At 31.9% G+C, this 18687-nt stretch overlaps 1 protein-coding gene across 2 annotated transcripts; it reads right to left on the minus strand.

Annotated features, from left to right (window-relative positions):
* Positions 1-1395: 1395 nt before the first annotated feature.
* LOC106106674 (ATP-binding cassette sub-family G member 1-like) lies at positions 1396-18052 on the minus strand. 2 transcript variants are annotated; one of them, XM_013287294.1, is made up of 11 exons: positions 17955-18052; positions 13880-14054; positions 10469-10586; positions 9356-9545; positions 8039-8184; positions 5335-5573; positions 4726-4964; positions 4267-4435; positions 3762-4018; positions 2985-3208; positions 1396-2542 (listed from the first exon to the last, which is right to left on the minus strand). In XM_013287294.1, exons 2-11 carry the CDS (start codon positions 14010-14012, stop codon positions 2350-2352), a joined length of 1908 nt encoding a protein of 635 aa, XP_013142748.1. In that variant the 5' UTR covers positions 14013-14054; positions 17955-18052; the 3' UTR covers positions 1396-2349. The 2 variants fall into 2 exon arrangements, with proteins under 2 accessions (XP_013142748.1, XP_013142749.1); XM_013287295.1 differs by lacking the exon at positions 17955-18052 and having other exon boundaries at positions 13880-14072.
* Between the last annotated feature and the right edge of the window lie 635 nt (positions 18053-18687).

Raw genomic sequence — 18687 nt, forward strand, 5'->3', positions numbered from 1 at the left:
CAAATAAAATAAGTTATTGAGGAACAAAATTATTTATAATTTAGTGTGGAAACTTCTAGAAGTTTCTTTTGCATAGTGATAGCTTACTTGTACGTAAAATAAAAATAACACCCAATTATTAGTTAACAATATGCAATTTATCGAATTGTAAAATTTGCTAGTGGATTTACTATTTAAAAAGAAATACCTTCGTCTTCCGTTGCTTTTTTTGGCAGTTTTAATATCCATTGACAGTACAAATAACAAGTTATCTTTTTAAATTATTTAGACTCCTTTAGAAACTCAACATTGAATCTTTGACTATACACCATAATTTTTATATTTTTTTTGTATTGAATTTAGTTAATAGTTAATTTTCATTCTTTCTATTGAGATAATATTTAAATTTGTTCTATTGAAAACGTAAAGTATTATTACTATATTTTATGTATAATTTTAGTTTTGTACAAATTTATGTTATCGTTATTTTTTGTACATTTGGATGATGTTTAGATTTTTATAATTGTTTAACGAATTATGTTTTTATATTTTAGAATATTCTTTCATATATTATGTCTTTGTTTTTATTTCGATGATATTTTATTGGCCTTATCGTTTCATATACTTGTAGTAATAGAGCAGCTATTAATTATAGTGTGAATATAAACATATATTTGTGTTAAATACTCTATTTACTTGGAGTTATTTCTTATAGTTTTCTGTACTTCTTTTAGTTTATCATATCATATGTAAGGATAAGAATAGAGCTGCATTCCATTATTTCTAGTTTGTATATAGTGTAACTGTAGTGTCTAATACATAAGCTGTTTTGTAGAATACTTATTACATTGCCAAGATAATATATTAAGAGGATTTAAAACTAAACAAACGGCAATCTCAAATGAATTTTTTATGTTTTGTAACAGAAATAAAAAAATTACAATCAATTCAAAAAAGCACAGAGAGCACTGTATTAGAAACTAGATGTAGAACACCTTTTTGATTGATAAACTGTTCGTTTCCACTGCTTAAAACCTGTACAAAAACATAACCTCTTATTCCATTTAAAAATCCTAGATATTTGTACATCTCAGTGGAAACAAATGGTAAAAATTGGTAACACTAAAACTACTTAAGTGCTAAGCGTGACTTTCCTAGTCAGTTTTCTTTGAAAGTTGCAAACGTTAAACTTATGGAGCGTGTATGAATTTTTTTTTTATAATTTAATGTGCACCTAAAATTTTGTTAATTGGTAAAGTCATGATAAGGTTTTTGCTATTTTTTTCTTACAGGTGTAATTGAGTTTAAAAATAAAGTAAACAAGGAAATTTTCATATCATATTTGTGTTCCTAAGTTTAACAAATGGTGATTTATTTTAGTGAGACATTTTTGGTTGGTAAATAAATGAAAACGAATGCATTTATGAAGTTTTATTTTATAAAACACTGTCCTTTGTAAGAATCATTAGATACAATTCCCAAAACCTATTTGTATGTTAACTTAGTATTAATAACTTAAATGTTTTATACACTGGATAACTTACAAATAATAACATCACAGACTGGTGTCTTGCCTTTCAATTATAATTTAAAATAATGTCTACATATCTGATAGGCAATTTACTCGATGATTTTATCTTATAAAATATTTAATTAACCAATGATTCCTGGTTTTATCACATTTTTCAGAGACAGCACTTAAAAAGGCCAAAAAACAGATCGTAACAATAAGTATTTAACTTAAAGACAGTAATGTATAGTCATTTTAACAACCTTAACTTATTCTTAACAACAATGTTACAAAGTAATTATCTTATTTTTAAGGATTTTTCTTTAAATATTTTAAACAGTCAATGTAAAGTAAAGATGCATTGTTATTAAAAACTACCATGTTAACCTAATTTATAAATTTAAACTAAAAAAATTTAGTTTATTTAATTCGAGTAAAAATATATGAAATAAATAAATGTCCAGTAATACTTTTACATTTTTTCTTCGAATATATTAAAGAGACATAATTCAAGATAATTACAAGCAAAGGATATTTTACACAGTACATACAAACTTCAGTTCAAAATATTTAATTTCTATTTAAGGGTGTTATAGGCGTCTCCAGCCATTGATAAAGGGGGCAACTATCGAGGGGGCTAGCGTTCAAATTGTTTATTAATTTTAAAATAGTGTATTTAAAATCATGTGGTCTATTTTTTTAATGTTTTGCGACTAATAATTATCAATATGGATCGATAGGAATTGTAGTAACTCATATTACTATTTTACATTGATTACACATTACATGCATACATTTGTCTATGGAGGGGGATAACAGTTGCGTCATGGCGACGCCTATATTACATTCACTGCATAAATTTAGTGAGACACACTAATTTTGGTCTTAACAAATCTACCAATTACTTTAATGGCACGGAATGCGTAATTAGGCGACAGTCTCTGTCTCAGCAGGTAATATCCCACCGCGTGCATCGCGACCAGCATCACCACCAGCATGCCGATGTCCATCCAGAATGACACACCCGTCATGCCCATCAGTTTCACGAAGTAACTATAAAAAAAATAAGAAATAGTTGGTGTCATCAACTTGGTGGCATTGCGAGTGTTAAAATTTGGAATGAAAAGCAATCTCAGAGTATTGTCAATTTTCCAATGTAATAAAAGACGAGCAGAATTTTGAAAATTCAATATCATATAATCTTGGGTGTAAACTTTGCCATTTGTCAATGTGTTCCTATGGTAATAGGAAATATCGTAATGTCTACACACTATACACTACACATTATAATTTTTTTTACTAGCTGTTACTCGCGACTTCTCCCGCGTGAAAAATATCGCTTTTCCTTACTGATGAAGTTGCTTTATAATGGTAAAAGAATTTTTGAAATCAGCCCAGTAGTTTTTAAGTTATTTTATAACATTAGAATAGATTTTAAACCAACTTCGTTATCCATTACTCTCAATTACCATATCTAATTATCAAGGATACTTACTTCGGATTCTTGTATTCACAATAAACAACATGGTCGGGACAAATAAGGTCGTCTCTCGGAGGTCCGTATATAGCTACAATGAGGCCTTCAAGTCCGTAGCGCATGAAGGAGCAGGCGCGGGCCATCTTCCACAGCAGCGGCAGCGGCCGGTCGCCGCTACCGATGCCGTACACCGCGAGTAACATTAACGGTACACTTAGTACTGGACCCATGAATACTGAATTCTAAAAAATAGTTAAAAACCTTTAAATGTCATCCAAAATCTCTACTAAGCTACTATTTATAAGTAATAGCTTTTATCAGCGAGTTTTATTGCGCGAAATTATATCCAGATTACATTCTATGCAAAATTTCATCGAGATCCGTTAAGCCGTTTCGATATGTATTATAGTAACAAATAACCATTATTTCAATGCGAAAGGCATTTATGTTACTAATTTTAGTTTAGTTGCCATTTGTTTAATTTCTCATTACCACTTGCACAATAATTTCAGATCCAAATTGTGACTTATCTTAAAGCTTACTCTTGGTCTCATGCATTTTTTTGTCTGTGTATGTTTTGCTTTGAAAATCTAGAGAACGGTTTGTAAGGTTACTACATTTCGCTCTTTAAAATTCATTTGCAAACATTCACCCTAACATTTAGTGTTTACGACATAAATTGTGCGTAAAAATTATAGTACATCTGTCCAAGATAAACTATTATTAACGCTGGTACAACAGAGTTTAATAATAATATCAAGTTGTACTGAAAATCATAATTAATTTCAGACTTACAACAACGCTCAAACTGGACGATATCACGGTGCCCATGCTCTCGGATATCAAAGCGACGAGAATGCACACTGATATGAACATCACTATTCTGGTAGCTTCCATCGGCTGTGACGTCAGAGGGTACACAATCGCTAGGTAGATGAGCGAGAAGAAGATAGTCGCAGGCGTACGCGACACCACCAACGCCGCGTAATACGGCTTCAAACCATACCATCGGTTGAAATACTCCCGCTTTATCAGTTGCACCTCCTTTGGAACTGTAAATTAAGATGTTAACACATTATAGCTATCCCATTCCTACTTGATATTTCAGCGTAACATATTTTCATTTTCCTTCTCGCTCTGCAGCAGTACTATAAACTCCAGATGTTATCCATTTTGTAATCATATCATCTTTGACGAAATTTATATAATAGTATAAGTATAATTAGTCAGTTTATTCTTAAACTAGCTTTAGCCAGCGACTTTGCGTGGAAAAAATAGTAAAGTGAAAAGTTCTACTTACATGCTAACAATATTGGCATCATCGGTACGTATAACATTGCGATGATACAAGCGTAGCAGAAGCCGAAGTTGAATATAGTCTTGGAAGCGTCGTAGCCGATCTGACAGAACAGCATACCAATTATAAAGCCGAGGAACAGATGCATTCCGACACGAAGCCATAAGTAATCCTGGAAATAGAGCAAAAACTAAATTCAAAGATAATTGTGATAAAAAACAAATGTAATTTAAACTGAAAGATGTGAATGATTGTACTAATTTATTATGACAAATGAACTAAATATTAGAAGCACAGAAAACGTTGCAATTGCAAAATTTATAGATAAAAATTATTAGAGTACCATTTGTTTTTATTTAACTTTATTAACCTTGAATATATACTATTGTTATCATCTAATTTTAATAATTATTATCACAATTATAGTAAAATAAAATTCCTTTAAATCATTAAATTCCTTACTCTATTCCTAACCGACTGTAGCAGCATTCTCTTCAACAAAACAACAAACTGAGTAGAGGGAGTGCTCTCATATCTGTACGTATGATCCTGGACACCACCAGCGTTTAACTGCTCGATCTCCATCTCCTCGTACTGGTCTTCTACCTGGTGCTCCCTCCAGCGCTGACATCTTCCATTGTCTACTGCTGTCACCATCCTCTCTACATGACAACCGTATTCTCCACTCGATACTTCTATCACTGTAAAAAAAGAAAGTGGAAAATGGAATACTTGAAATTCTGATTTCAACGTTATCTATATTAATCTTTACTCGATACTAATATTATAAAGAGGAAATATTTGTATTTTTGTATGTATTCGATTCACATAAAAACTATTGGGCCGATTTCAAAAATTCTTTCACCATTAGATAGGTAATTTATCTGTGAGTAACATAGGCTATATTTTTTATTATCTTTTTAATTTCATGCCGGAGAAATCGCGAGTACCAGCTATCAATGAAATAAATCTACGCAAATTGAAATATGGTATAACTAAGAAATGAAGATTGTTTACATTCTGTAGCGATACTGACAATATTTGTGACTGTCCTTAACTTTCATAACTTACCAAAATCAGCTGGGTTGTAAGTCTTGGGGCAAGGTAACTGGAGTTCTTTCAGAAAGGGCACGACGCCCGCAGCCGTACCCTGGTATGCGCACCGGCCATCAGCAACCACGTACACGTGGTCGAACACGGAGAATAACCGAGCTGATGGCGTGTGCAAAGAACACACGACTGTACGACCGCCTCTAGCTACCCGTTTTAGTAAGGATACACAGGTTGATGATGCCACGTCGTCTAAACCACTTGAAAACGAAAGAATAACATGGATTTGTATTTAAATGAAACAATTACTTGAACAATACTATACAAGTGATTATAATCTCGCTAGTTTTCCTTGAGAGACCGTGTAAAAATACTAGACATCTTGCTTATATTATAAATGAATATTAGAAGTTAAAAGGTTCTTATCCACTCAGTTCTCGATGAAATTTGGCATAAAAATGGAATGGAAGAATATATAAGCTACATATTAAGTTTTTTTTTACTCCGCGCGTATGAAGTTGTGGGTAAAAGTTAGTGACTAGATAGTAAAGTGAAATAAATAATGAATAAAGTCGATTAAATTTAAGATGACTCATTGAAGCCACAATCCCTTAATGGAGAGAATAATGGAGAGAGGAGAGAGAGAGCAATGGAGAGAAAAATACGTTTATTTAAAAATATCTATTTTTAAAATGTAACAAAAACTGTTGCACCAATATCATAAAAATGATTTATTATGAATGCAATGTTATAAATTACTTGTCAGTCGTTTATATCTTTTGTATTTGACGATGTTCTACAAACTTTGTAAGATTTACGTTAAAAACTACACTTAGTTATGCAACTAAGCCAGTTTGGTTATAATATTTATTCTATTATAATAATCGACATGGAATTTTTATGGGATCCCAAAAGTATCATAGTATTCGATACCATTAAATAGTTTTAATTTAAATTTTAATTTTATTGTTTACATGTGTCACATTATCAATTGCAAATGTCAAAATGAAATGACATGAAAAACCATGGCAACCTTGCTTCCTTGATGTTGGCAGCAACTTATGGTCTCTTTCCCACATTAGGGTTTTTATCCAAAATATTTACCCCCTAAGTTTAATGGCGTGAAAATATATAGCCTTAAGCGTGACGTAAGTAGGGCTTTTTATTAGAAAATGAATTATTCAAAAATATGCAGTAATTGCTGATATCTTAGGCAACACATTAGTGTGTGTTTACGCTTTATTATAATAGTGTAGATATAGATAATACAATTGGTTTTCCTGTTATGTTTTCGTTTGTTCAGACATTGCATAGTTATTCTCGCGAATTTAAGAACATAGATGGCCTTAGATATATTTTACTATGTCACGGTGAACAACTGAAACCCACATTCTAATTGGCAAACAAACCGACGCAATGACTAGACAAAAACTTATTTTGAAACTCAGTAATATTAAAACTAGGAACCTAAAGTTTTACAAATTTTAATACTACCTTATACCATGATAAATAAAGCCTGCTACAGACTATCAGTTATAGTTAAGCAATCATACTATTTAATTAAAACATTCTTCAAAGATATTTCGTTCACTAAAAGCAAAATATTACCAAAATACTAAAAAGTAATAAAGTAATTTACAAAATTATTCAGATAGATCAGTCCCGTATTTGGTTTGTACAGTTATTACACAACTAAAAATTTAAACACAGTTAAATTGAGAGTTAAAAAAATTAAAAAATAAATAATTTACAACTGAACGTCTATAGCGGGCTTTATATTTGTAGCGAATACGCTATTTAATCGATAAGATATTTAGATATCGATAATGCGACACCCGCGCCCTCTCATGTGACGCGTAGAAAAACAAGGACCAATGAGGGAGCGCGGGCGCATTTGACAGTTAGTATCAGATAGACAATATAGCGTAAATTTAAGACTTGATGTAAATTAAACATATTAATAATATTAAACATAATCCCATATATTGTTTGATTAATGACGTATCAATGAATTAATTAATAGAATATTGATTATCAGCTATTGTTTATTGGAGGGAGAGGTAATAAAACCTCACCACAAATCAACAGAGGGGTGAGGATCAAAGAGATGTTAAAATTACGTGATTAATAAGAGATAAAAGAAACTTTTAAATCCGAACTTTTGCACTTAAATAATTGTTGTTTAATTACTGTGTTCTAATAGGCTATTTATTTAACCATTACCTCTTAAGATTGTTGTTTTAAACGCAGACATGCAGTGGGTCAAGTACATATGTCGTTTATTCTAGCACTGATTCCGACAGACATTTGTCATGATGTTATGAACATGCATACATAAATAATTACACGAACAATTGTATTTTAAGACAAAATGTTTCTCAAGATTAGATTTCAATGAATTCTCTCACGATTGAATTCACAAAAAAAGATAACGACTTAAAATATTGTATTGTTGTTAACGACACCTGAAGCGATAATTTTTTTCTTTGTAAATTAACTGAAATAGGTCTGAGAATTAACAGTAAGAAGGAAAACAGGAAAAGTTAAATAAAGTCAAGAAGTTCACGGAGATATTTTTCAGAATATTTAAAGTGAAGGTTAAACTCTAGCATTGTAATTTGCAAACTTCTAAGATACCAGAGATATTCAACGAATCCATTAATAGACAGGACAAAACATTTTTGTTATGTGATTTTACTTGGTGAATATAAATGATTTAACTTACGTTGTCGGTTCATCTAAGAAGATAACAGGTGGGTTGTTTAGCAGCTCCAGGGCTATCGAAAGACGCTTCCTCTCGCCTCCTGAGAGCCGCTCGCTTGACGTGTCTGTTGCTTTGTCTAATCTCAGTAAATGCAGGATCTCTTCCACCTACAAAACATATTGGTGTCTTTATTTATTTAAAAAGATAGAAAGAGATTACAGTTCACAGTACATTTCTTACAAATATTTGGAGTGGAAACTTCCAGATGTATTCACGTCTAATTGAAAGTAAGGCCACGTAATTAAATGTAGTTTAACTTGCTCAAAGTCCCACTATCCTTATTTAATTTTAATACATCTATCTATATTCTGTCCCATAGTTGTGCTACATACAGAATTACCTTTGATCTTATGCATTTTAAGAGCTAACAATTTAGTTTACGGACAGAATTAAACATTGAATTTTAGTACACAAAACCATTAACGCTTGCTCGTAGCATTTGTTACATTATTATGTATGTTGCACGTGACTTCGTCTGCGTGAAATTTAAAAAAAATATAAAGCTCATGTTACTCAGAGATAAATTATCTTTCTAATGGTGAAAGAATTTTTGAAATCGGACCAGTAGTTATTGATTTATTTCAATTCAAACAAAAATACAAATGTTTCTTTTCTATAAAATTATTATAGAATATGTATATCGGATAATTAAGCTATTGTTATCATACTATTATTATATCAAATGTTATATGTAATAGTAATAAATTACGTTAAAGATCATCTCGAGGTTGTTCCTCAAACGAAACCATGAATTAGACGTTCCAAGGTGAGGAATAATCTACATATGTTTTGCCAAATCATCTAAATTTACTTCAAATATTAATATTAAAAAATGTTTTTAATATAAACTAACATATTAAGAGAGTATTCTTACGTCTATTTATTGCAATCAAGGTAGACGAAGAACGAAAGATATAACCTAGAAAACAATTGGCTCCACTAAGTCACACATGGATAGATTTTTAAAAACATCACATTTTTCGTAACAAAATAACTTAAACACAGTGCTGTGATAACTAGCGGTTTTCATTTACTTTTTCTTAATCAAAATCAGTGTTTTCGTACTTATTAAAGTAAGATTTTATCGATTTCCATTGATTTGTGAAATTGACAAAGAAACTTCCAAAAGCCCTTTTTTATTGCGAAAAGCTAGATTTATTTTGAAAATATCGGACATCATTGCAAGTGCTATTACTCAAACAGACCGAAAGGACTAAATTAACCGAGGTAACGCCAACTAAGGGTTAGCTAGTGAACCATAGTATCACAAACACTTACAATGACAGCCTTTCTAGGCGCGGCCATATCGCTGCCCAGCTTGAGATCCGCCGCCATAGCCATCGCCTCGCGTACCGTGATGAGCGGCTGCAGAAGATCCTCCTGCATGATATAACGCGACAGCTTTCTGAACTGCCGCAAATCGCGCTGTTCACCATTCGTCGATATTATACCGCTCGCACCATTCACCCTGCAACGTCATCAAATGTGGAAAAAACATCCAGACAATGTGCGTGTTTCCACGCTGCGTGATTTTGCAAGCATTGTTCACTTCCGTTCCTAGAATTAAGAAGCGTGGCAACGCGCCTTTATTCTATAAAACACTTCTATAACGCTATCCAACTTATCATTTAAGACATAACCAATGGACACTAGGAAGTTATAAGCTTAGTGTAATGATGAGGCATTGCATTATGTCATGAAATGATACTATTACTTACAGCTTATATAATTTTTATAGAAGAAGAAGGGGAATAAGCTGCGGATTGCATACAATTATTTAACCCATGGATCGCCCATGGACATCCTCAACGCCAGTGAAAATGCCCTAAATCGTAACTGGAAAGGCCCTAAATCGTAACTGTTTAAAAATGACGCTGACAGAGTATTTCACAACACTGCTGTGTTAATTAAAAATTCCTATAACAACAATCTGCTGATTATTAGACGATATCTCCAGTACAAATATGACAATTTACTTCGACTCTATAAAGGGATGTATTAGCAACTTCAAATGTTATCGACTAAGAAGTTGTCTTCTAATGTCCTTAAAAATATTTTTACAATACAAGCAGTATCCGTTTAGAAAAATCACTGGAGTCATTATAAAGTAAAATAAAAGGCAAAATTCACCAATACCAAAAAGATTAAAAAAAAAATACATAGAGTAAGCATAGTTAGACACTTCACTTGAAACATTTTTCACATAATCTCACTAGAGCTACTTATATTCGATAGTAAAATCCAAAAAAAAAATACATAATTGAGTAACGTCTCGGCGTGTCAAATTTGATATTAAGACATTATCGTACAAAGTTACAGGTGAAAAAATATTGTTTCCTATGTCTAGTCTATTTTCTTAAATGTCTTTGACCAATATTTTGTAAAATTTACCTGTAACCAGCCAGTACATTGAGTAGCGTGCTCTTGCCTGCGCCCGAGGGACCCAAGATGGCGGTCAGCTGGCCCGACTTGAACTCTCCATTGATACCTCGTAGTATTATCTTTGAAACTAAAACAGTAATATTTTTATATTAACTTTACTTCATGTAAGTAACACATTAATCTCCTATAACCCAGAAACATCACTATAATACTCAAAGTCGTGTTTTATAGTTTTTCTAAATGTACAACAAAAGCCACTACAGACCTTAATGTTAACTGCACAGTTGAACTGTACACTTAAACCTGAAGGTATATAGGGTGCTTTAACAGTCCCTTTCATAGTTGTTAAATGTTAAGTCACTTTATGACATTTTTTCTGATGTTACTCGTAGGCAATAATTCATAGTTCGTTGAACTATGAATGCGACTGACACCGACAGCTTATTGATTTCTATATGTACTTAATACTTTTAAAGTCCAAATTAAGTCTAGAACACTTATAACCCCTACAGAAATGTATACTTCTAATATTCTTATTAAAAATACAATGTCTTCAAGTACTGTAAAAAATATATACACATACGAGTAATTACATTAATTTCAGTATTAATAGTACGTTATTTCTGTAGATTTATGAGCGATTTGAATGATCTTCGACATGTTATTATAAGACTTAATTTGTTCTAAGTTTAAAATGTATTTATGTATATTTCTATTCGGATTTTCGCATAATTTTGTGCGTAAGTCCAATATTTTTTAGATATCAGGAAAAATCTATTCAATATTGAATCATAATCCGAACACGATAAGATTTAAAATTGTCTGAACTATAAGAAAATGCGCCGACTGCATTGTTGGCTTCAAACGCAATTGAATAGCGACAGGTCATTGACCCAACCTTCGTCAATGCAATTGAACTATGGTACACTATAAATTAACTACCACAAAGGTAATTCGAATTAACAGTAAGTTTCTATTGCTTTTATAACGTTCTCTGGTATGTCAAATTATGTTGATACTAGTTTTAGCTCGCGACTCCACTCGCACAAATAAAAAATAGATAGCTTATATGTTCTTCCAGACTATGTTTTACATCTGTGCAAAATTTAATCTAGATTCCTAAATTTTTTATCGTTCCTAGTAACAAAGTTCCATCTATTAATCTAAACATTCGCATTTATATTATTATGACAGTTATCTACGATATCAACTAGTACTTTAATTAGTTAAGAGCGCGCGCACACATTTGACTAAACTATCGCACAACTGTTTAGTCGCGCTTTGATTCTTATGAGTTTATAAGGAGGTGCGCACAATGCTCGATTTTTAGTTGTACAATAGTTGAATAGGCTGCGAAACAATCGACAATCGCATCGCACAAGATTTGTGCGATAGTTTAGTAAAAGCGTGCTCTAAACAACGGTAGCAAAATCACCCTTTTACTAACTTTAATAAAAAAAAAATATGCTATCGACGTATATAAAACAAAACCATTTTTTTCCTTCGGTTATAAAAAATGATCAAATCGGTACAAAATCTGGTGCAAATGTAACCGTAGCTGACATTAGTACGCAACATGGTATACATATCTCGGAGGCTGTTTTACTGCATTACTCACGTGGCCCGCCACGACCTATTTAGGACATAGCTAGTCACGTGCGGACCCTAGTGATGGGAAGTGTAAATCGATATACACTAAAACTGATAAAATAACAACTAGAACATCACTAGAAAACAGAAGTATGCAACTATGTTAATAATTTTATTGTAATGGATACGTTATACCAAACACCAGAAAATAAAATAAAAATGTTTAGTTTAAATCCATCGTTAAAAAACTAAATGTCTTCGTTACATTTAGTATGATATTGGCTTTAGTTAATATATCGATATATCATTTGAACATCACTAAAAAGACGTCACGTGGGAGGCTTTCTAAATACTTAGCCAATTTTCTTGCTGCAGTTGCACACGACTCGGGTTACCATAAAGTCGTTATTAACCGACCTTGAAGCGACTAAATAAAATTAATTAATACATTTATTAAGTTATTTCATTAGAATCAAAGATTTCCTCTTTATAATATTAAGTATAAGTATGATTTAGTAAGTAATGCTCATATTTTACGTTAAAGTTTTGTTTGTTAGTAACTTGCTAGAGAAGATTTAAATCACATTCTTGTTTTGATTCATCTGTTTGTTCTGTTAACAAGTATATAAAACCTACATGAATCTAGAAAATAACATAAAAGTCACTAGTGAACTTTCATAATTTAGTTTCGCAAACAACTTGTCGGTGTGTATAGGCATTTAATTTAGATTTATCTCATAAAATTATACTAAGAGACCGAATAATTCTGAGTACGACAGATACTGTTTAGGGTACGGAAACTGTCTACGCAATAAAAAATTCATAGTCATAGTACACAGAACCAGTTCTATGGTAAGACCTTGGGCTCATTGCACTATTTATCAACATTAAGGTTAGAATATTGCTTTACTGCAATATAACTAAGTTTTTAAGGTATCTCGTACCTTAATACAAGCGTCTACTTTTACGTGTGTACTATTTTCGAAACAATTTTGTTCGTTTACTGCGTATCTCCAAAAGAGCTATACAGATCTAAATAAAAGCCAAAGATGTAACACATGTTCTGGAAGAACTACATAGCCATGTTAAAAAATTTCTTCTTTTAATTTCGCGCGTAAAAACTTGTGGGAATCCTATAGAAATATGTAATTTTGTCTCTATCAAAGAGAATTAAAAATGTGTTTTCCAAGAGGTTCCATATTTTTAAATCCACGGGCAAGAATTTTATCTTCAACTAACTACGTGATAATAATAGGAAACTAAATCTTGATTTATAATAACATAGCAATTAGCTAAGTGTTACCTATATTTATGTAGCACTAGCTTTCGCCCGCAACTCCGTCCGAGTGTAATTAAAAAAAAAAAAAGTGAGTAGCCGATGTGTTCTTCCAGACTATCCTCTACATCTAACCAAAATTTATAGAGATCCGTTCAGCCGATTAGGCTACAAACTCTAACAAACATCCATCCATCCAAACTTTCGCATTTATAATATTAGTTACATAAGATTTGAAGACTATCTTACTGCACAAAAGTGTTTACATAATAATTGTTCTATACACAATGTCTTATATGACATTAAATTACATACAATTTTATGTCATATAAATAGATGTCTAATAATCATTAATTATTTACTTTGAGGAAAAAAGTGTATCTCTATCCTTATGTTTATGTGTTGAATATTCTTTACATTACATAGATCGTGTTCTACAAAATTATGTCTGGTCTAATGACCTATTGTAGACTGAACGCCTTATCCGCAATAGTTAAAGAAACAGTCATAGTAGTTTTAAAATTAATTACATACTGTTTTAAAAAAATACTTACCTTTACCGTTTTTGACTGTGTAGGTTAAATCTTGAAAGCTTAAGTTGACAGGCGGTCGCTGCGGGAGATGCGACAAGTGCGCTCGCCCCAGCGCTGGGCCAAGCGGCGTGGGCGCATTTGAAGCCGCTTTCATTATTTCTCACTCTTTGTTTCTCTCACTTTCACTCCGACATCACTGCATTAAACACAAGGATATATTTTCGTCATAGACTAAATGAGTCGCGTAATATTATTCAATACCTGTAAGAAAAAATGTTTAAAACAGTTACCTACACACAACATTTACTTGGTTTTATCAGAACGAAAATGTCGTAAACCACATTCGGCTTTTGTTTTGTTTTGTTTAGTTAAATTGAATTTCAATCCATAAATTCATATTAAAAAGTGCATGACCTATAGGGATGAGCAGGCCGATGATCAAGGGGTATAGTAGTAAATGTTTTTTTTATACCTTACACCCTGGAGATATACAAGAAAACTCATTTGAAGGAAGGAAATTTATTTAATTTCCGCCTTTTTAAACGCATCTACGCAAACTAGCCAATTAAACCGAATTCGTTACTGTATTTTTTTTAAATATGAAAATGTACAATTTTAACAATAACAGCAATTTGTAATTTTTTGTCGTATAAAATTAAATACATCTTTATTTAAATTACTACCATTGTAAACAAATATGGCTACAATAAGTCTTATAAATCAATCCTTATTAATTAAAACAGATTGATTAACAAATTTTTATGAAGATTTATATCATGGTATTTCAGAAACAACTCAGTGCTTGCGAAAGTATTGCCAACCGTTGCCAAATGCAAGCGGATACTATTAAACTATAAAATATAACAATGTTTAAAGACAACAGTCGTAGATTAATAATTAATAATTAGCCGTGACTTCGAAAAAATTAATATAACAATTTAAAGCATAGTCAGATTACCAAAAAGTATTATTGTGAACTAGCTGAATTCTCAATTGCAATGTCCAAATTACCGTTACCATAATAACCCTGCTTTCTTCATGTTGGCAGCTTGTAGTTTATGGTCCCTTTCCCGCATGATGGTTTTTTTCCAAATTATTTACCCTCTAAGTTATAGCGTGAAAATATATAGCCTAAAGCGTGAGGTAAGTGTAGGGTTTTTTATTAAAAGAAGAATTATTCAAAAAAATGCTGTAATTACTGACATCTTACGCCACAAAGAAGTGTGTGTTATTATATTAGTATTGATATAGATATTGAATACTGTAGAATAAAACCGTAATGCAGGGGTGGCGAACCACTGGCACGCATGCCATAAATGGCATACGACGTAATAGGGCACTTCGAAAATCATATAAACACTATGGAAAAATTATGAAATAGGTGCATCATGGAATTGATGTAATAATCGCTGTCAAAATGATTTGATGGCACGTCTAAGCTGTAGAATTTTTTTAAAAAAATGGCACTTTTTAAAGAAATTCTACGCCATTCACCCCTTATGAATTTGTTATACGCATAGCATAGGAGAGTCAATATTTCTAAAGCACACTTACTCAGCGTTTACAAGCGATGCATATTGCAAACAGTTAGGAAATATATTGCGGAAACGTCTGAACTTTAATAAATATTGAAATATGAGAAATGTTTAGTAAAACGTCGTTTTCCAGATTGAAATCACAATTTATCAACATATGAATAAAAGGCATAAGCTAAAGTGGTTTTAGTTTTGGAGATGTACAAGGTGAAATACTTTTTAGTACCCCTCCTCTGTCCTCAGTAAATCTATCTCACATCTCATTTACAGAGATATCACGAATAGTATGTAAAATTATAATAAAATACTAACAAATATTCGTGATAGACCCTCTGACGTTACCTTTTCCTCTACTTTACTAGCTATTCAATACTCAAATACGACTTAAAAATCGAACGTTTAATTTACATCCAACACATGAGAACCTAATGTCTATGACACCAGACTCACGACTCACGCAAACGTCAATTTTATTCGCAACGGAAAACCGCGTATCAATTCACAAAAGTATGTCAACTTGATAAAACTAAACAAATGATTGTATCGACATTTGAACCGGAAAAATAGAGCATTTATGTCAATACTTATCAAAACATATGGTCATAATATTATAGTAAAAAAATGTCCCTAAATTTCGTGGCGCGATTTTGAGCTAAACTATTTAACTACGTGGTAGTCTTTGACTTCAAAAATCAAACAAAAAATGGGACCCACCTGCAAGCATTACCTTTCTGATAAAAAAAGAATTATCAAAAGCGGTCCACTAGCGGCGGAGTTATGCCGTAACACACATAAAAAAAATAAAAAAATACATACAGAAGAATTGAGTACTTCTTTTGGGGAGTCGGTCAAAAAGATATAAAATCAAAACACTAGAGTAATATTTGTAATCATTGAAACCATTTTTAATCTGCAACCAAACCAGTTGTAACGATACTTGCTTACTACTTTCTTAAATGTATTTAGTAACAACGTTTATCAAAATAAGCCACCAAATTTTAGAGGTCGCTCTAAAGGTGTTTACACACTACAGTGACGCTGTAAGTTCTTGTAAAAATTATGAAACCTAATTAGGAAATAGGATAAAAAATCTAACATATGCACCAATCTTATGTAATTATTTTGTTAATTAAGCGAATTAAAAGCCACTAAATTAATTACAATAACTAGTATAAATTTTTCTTAGTCAAAATTACACTAATTTAATAATTCAATATTATTATAAACTAAATTTATATCGGCCAAAAAGACTGTATGTAAAAGGTTGTATCTAATTTTTTACAACCACTCTAGTGTATAGTCATAATCAGATAAATTTTGCAAGATCAAAACTGAGAGACGATGATTGAAACGCCTACAGTTGCATGAAGGTCACGCAGCGTACTGACGAAACATTTGGCTCTCTGCCAACTCTTCTGGTTTCAAATACAAGAATTATTGACTTATCGTGAATTTCTACATCAGTGGTGAAATCTAATTTTGCTCTCTCTATTTGGATAGGAGTAAGAGTGATGACGATAAGTTCTCGTGATTATTCCTCTGCAATGGAACCTTACGGTTACCCCCTTTACCTATATTTGGATTTTCTTAACAAGAGCACGCATAAAAAAGACAAAGTAAATTCAACCTCTTTCCATTCAGTTAAAGCTCAATTTCATTTGAATTAAACATCTGCTTTGTTTTACGCTCCGGTCTGTGAAGGAATCCTAAACGTTGCATATTGATCAATATTTACCTATTTTGAGTAAATCACTATTAATAGAATTATATTGTTGATTCGCAATTCATCTTGAGAAATATTCGGTAGCAAATTGGATGATGCATGCCAAATTGAATGATGGCATTTTTATTGTAAACGCCGGAAGGTATCAATTGTTAATAATACTAAAGAGACGACATTGGATGGTTTATGCATTTATTTAAAATACTAGCTTTCGCCCGCGACTCCGTCAGCGTCATTAGTAAATCTTAAGATTTCCCCCGAAACTAAGAAAAGCCTACGACTTTTAGACTGTGATCTATGTCAAACATCGACATCCGTTCAGGAGTTTGGGCGGAAAACTCTAACAAACTTCCATCCATCTAAACTTTCGCATTAGTAGGGTTAGGTATTCATCCATCCCAGACTTGATATTACTTGATTCTGTCTACACCTCTGGGCTAATAGCGTGTTACTCGTTTATTTTTTAATTGAATTAGAAAATCTATCAACCTAATAAAAAACAATGTCTCATTGTATTTTAATTTGTTATTGTGTTGAAATAAAATATGCCTTTTTTTACTCTACAAAGACTGTTTCTGGAATTATTAATATTATTAGAAAATACCTGCCTATTACATTTCAGAATAAATACACAAGCATTTATAAAAAAAAACTGGTAGTAAAAAAGCGTATGAAAGTTAACGTCTTCAGTTTAATATTTATTAATACAATTATATTAGGGTTAACCATAAGCTTTTAAATATCCATCCCTTATTACAAAGAATTGCGGAAAATATAAATAAAATTTTGCCGTGTTATCCCTGAATTTTTGGACACCACAATTGTAAAGTATTCTTACCTTAATTCATAACATAAATATATCATGCGATCTGTGACCATTCACTGAAAACACTATTTCATACACTTCACGTCACGTCCACTCTACGCCGCTCACAAGTTGCGACTAAGTTAGATGCATACTGTAGCTAGCCCACAGTTCATTCACAGCGCAATTAAAAAGAGTGGCTCTCAAAGTTCAAAAAGATATGTACAGTATTTATCTAGTCCAGTGAGAAAAGTAAATAAAACCAAAGAATCTCTATAAATGTCAAAAAGTGTCAAAATACTTGCCAGAGCAATTTTCAGTGTCAAACTCCACCTGAAGGACAAGTTTGTTGCACTAAAACTAGTGTTAGCAAAGCCTAAAAGGTTTGCCGATTAACAATCGCCTCTCGTCCTCGTCTCCTTATTACCATCAGTTAACGAGTGACGTCATACAAGCATCGGTTTTTACGTCATAATTAATCTCTTTTATCAAATATTTTACTTGATGTATACTATACTAATATTATAAAGAGGATAGATTTGTATTTTTGTATATATTAAAATAACTCAAAATCTAATAGGCCGATTTCAAAATTACACAATTAAAAAGCTACGTTATCAGTAAGTAACATAGACTGTATATAGTTTTTTTAATATCGCGCGGATGAAGTCGCTAACAACAGCTAGTATGAAATAAATTACTGGCCGAATTTAGTTATGCTTCAACAAAAAACAACTCTATAGTTTTTTGAAGAACTAAAGCACTT

Source organism: Papilio polytes, unplaced genomic scaffold, assembly GCF_000836215.1.
Source record: "Papilio polytes unplaced genomic scaffold, Ppol_1.0 DF822178.1, whole genome shotgun sequence".
NCBI lineage: Eukaryota > Metazoa > Arthropoda > Insecta > Lepidoptera > Papilionidae > Papilio > Papilio polytes.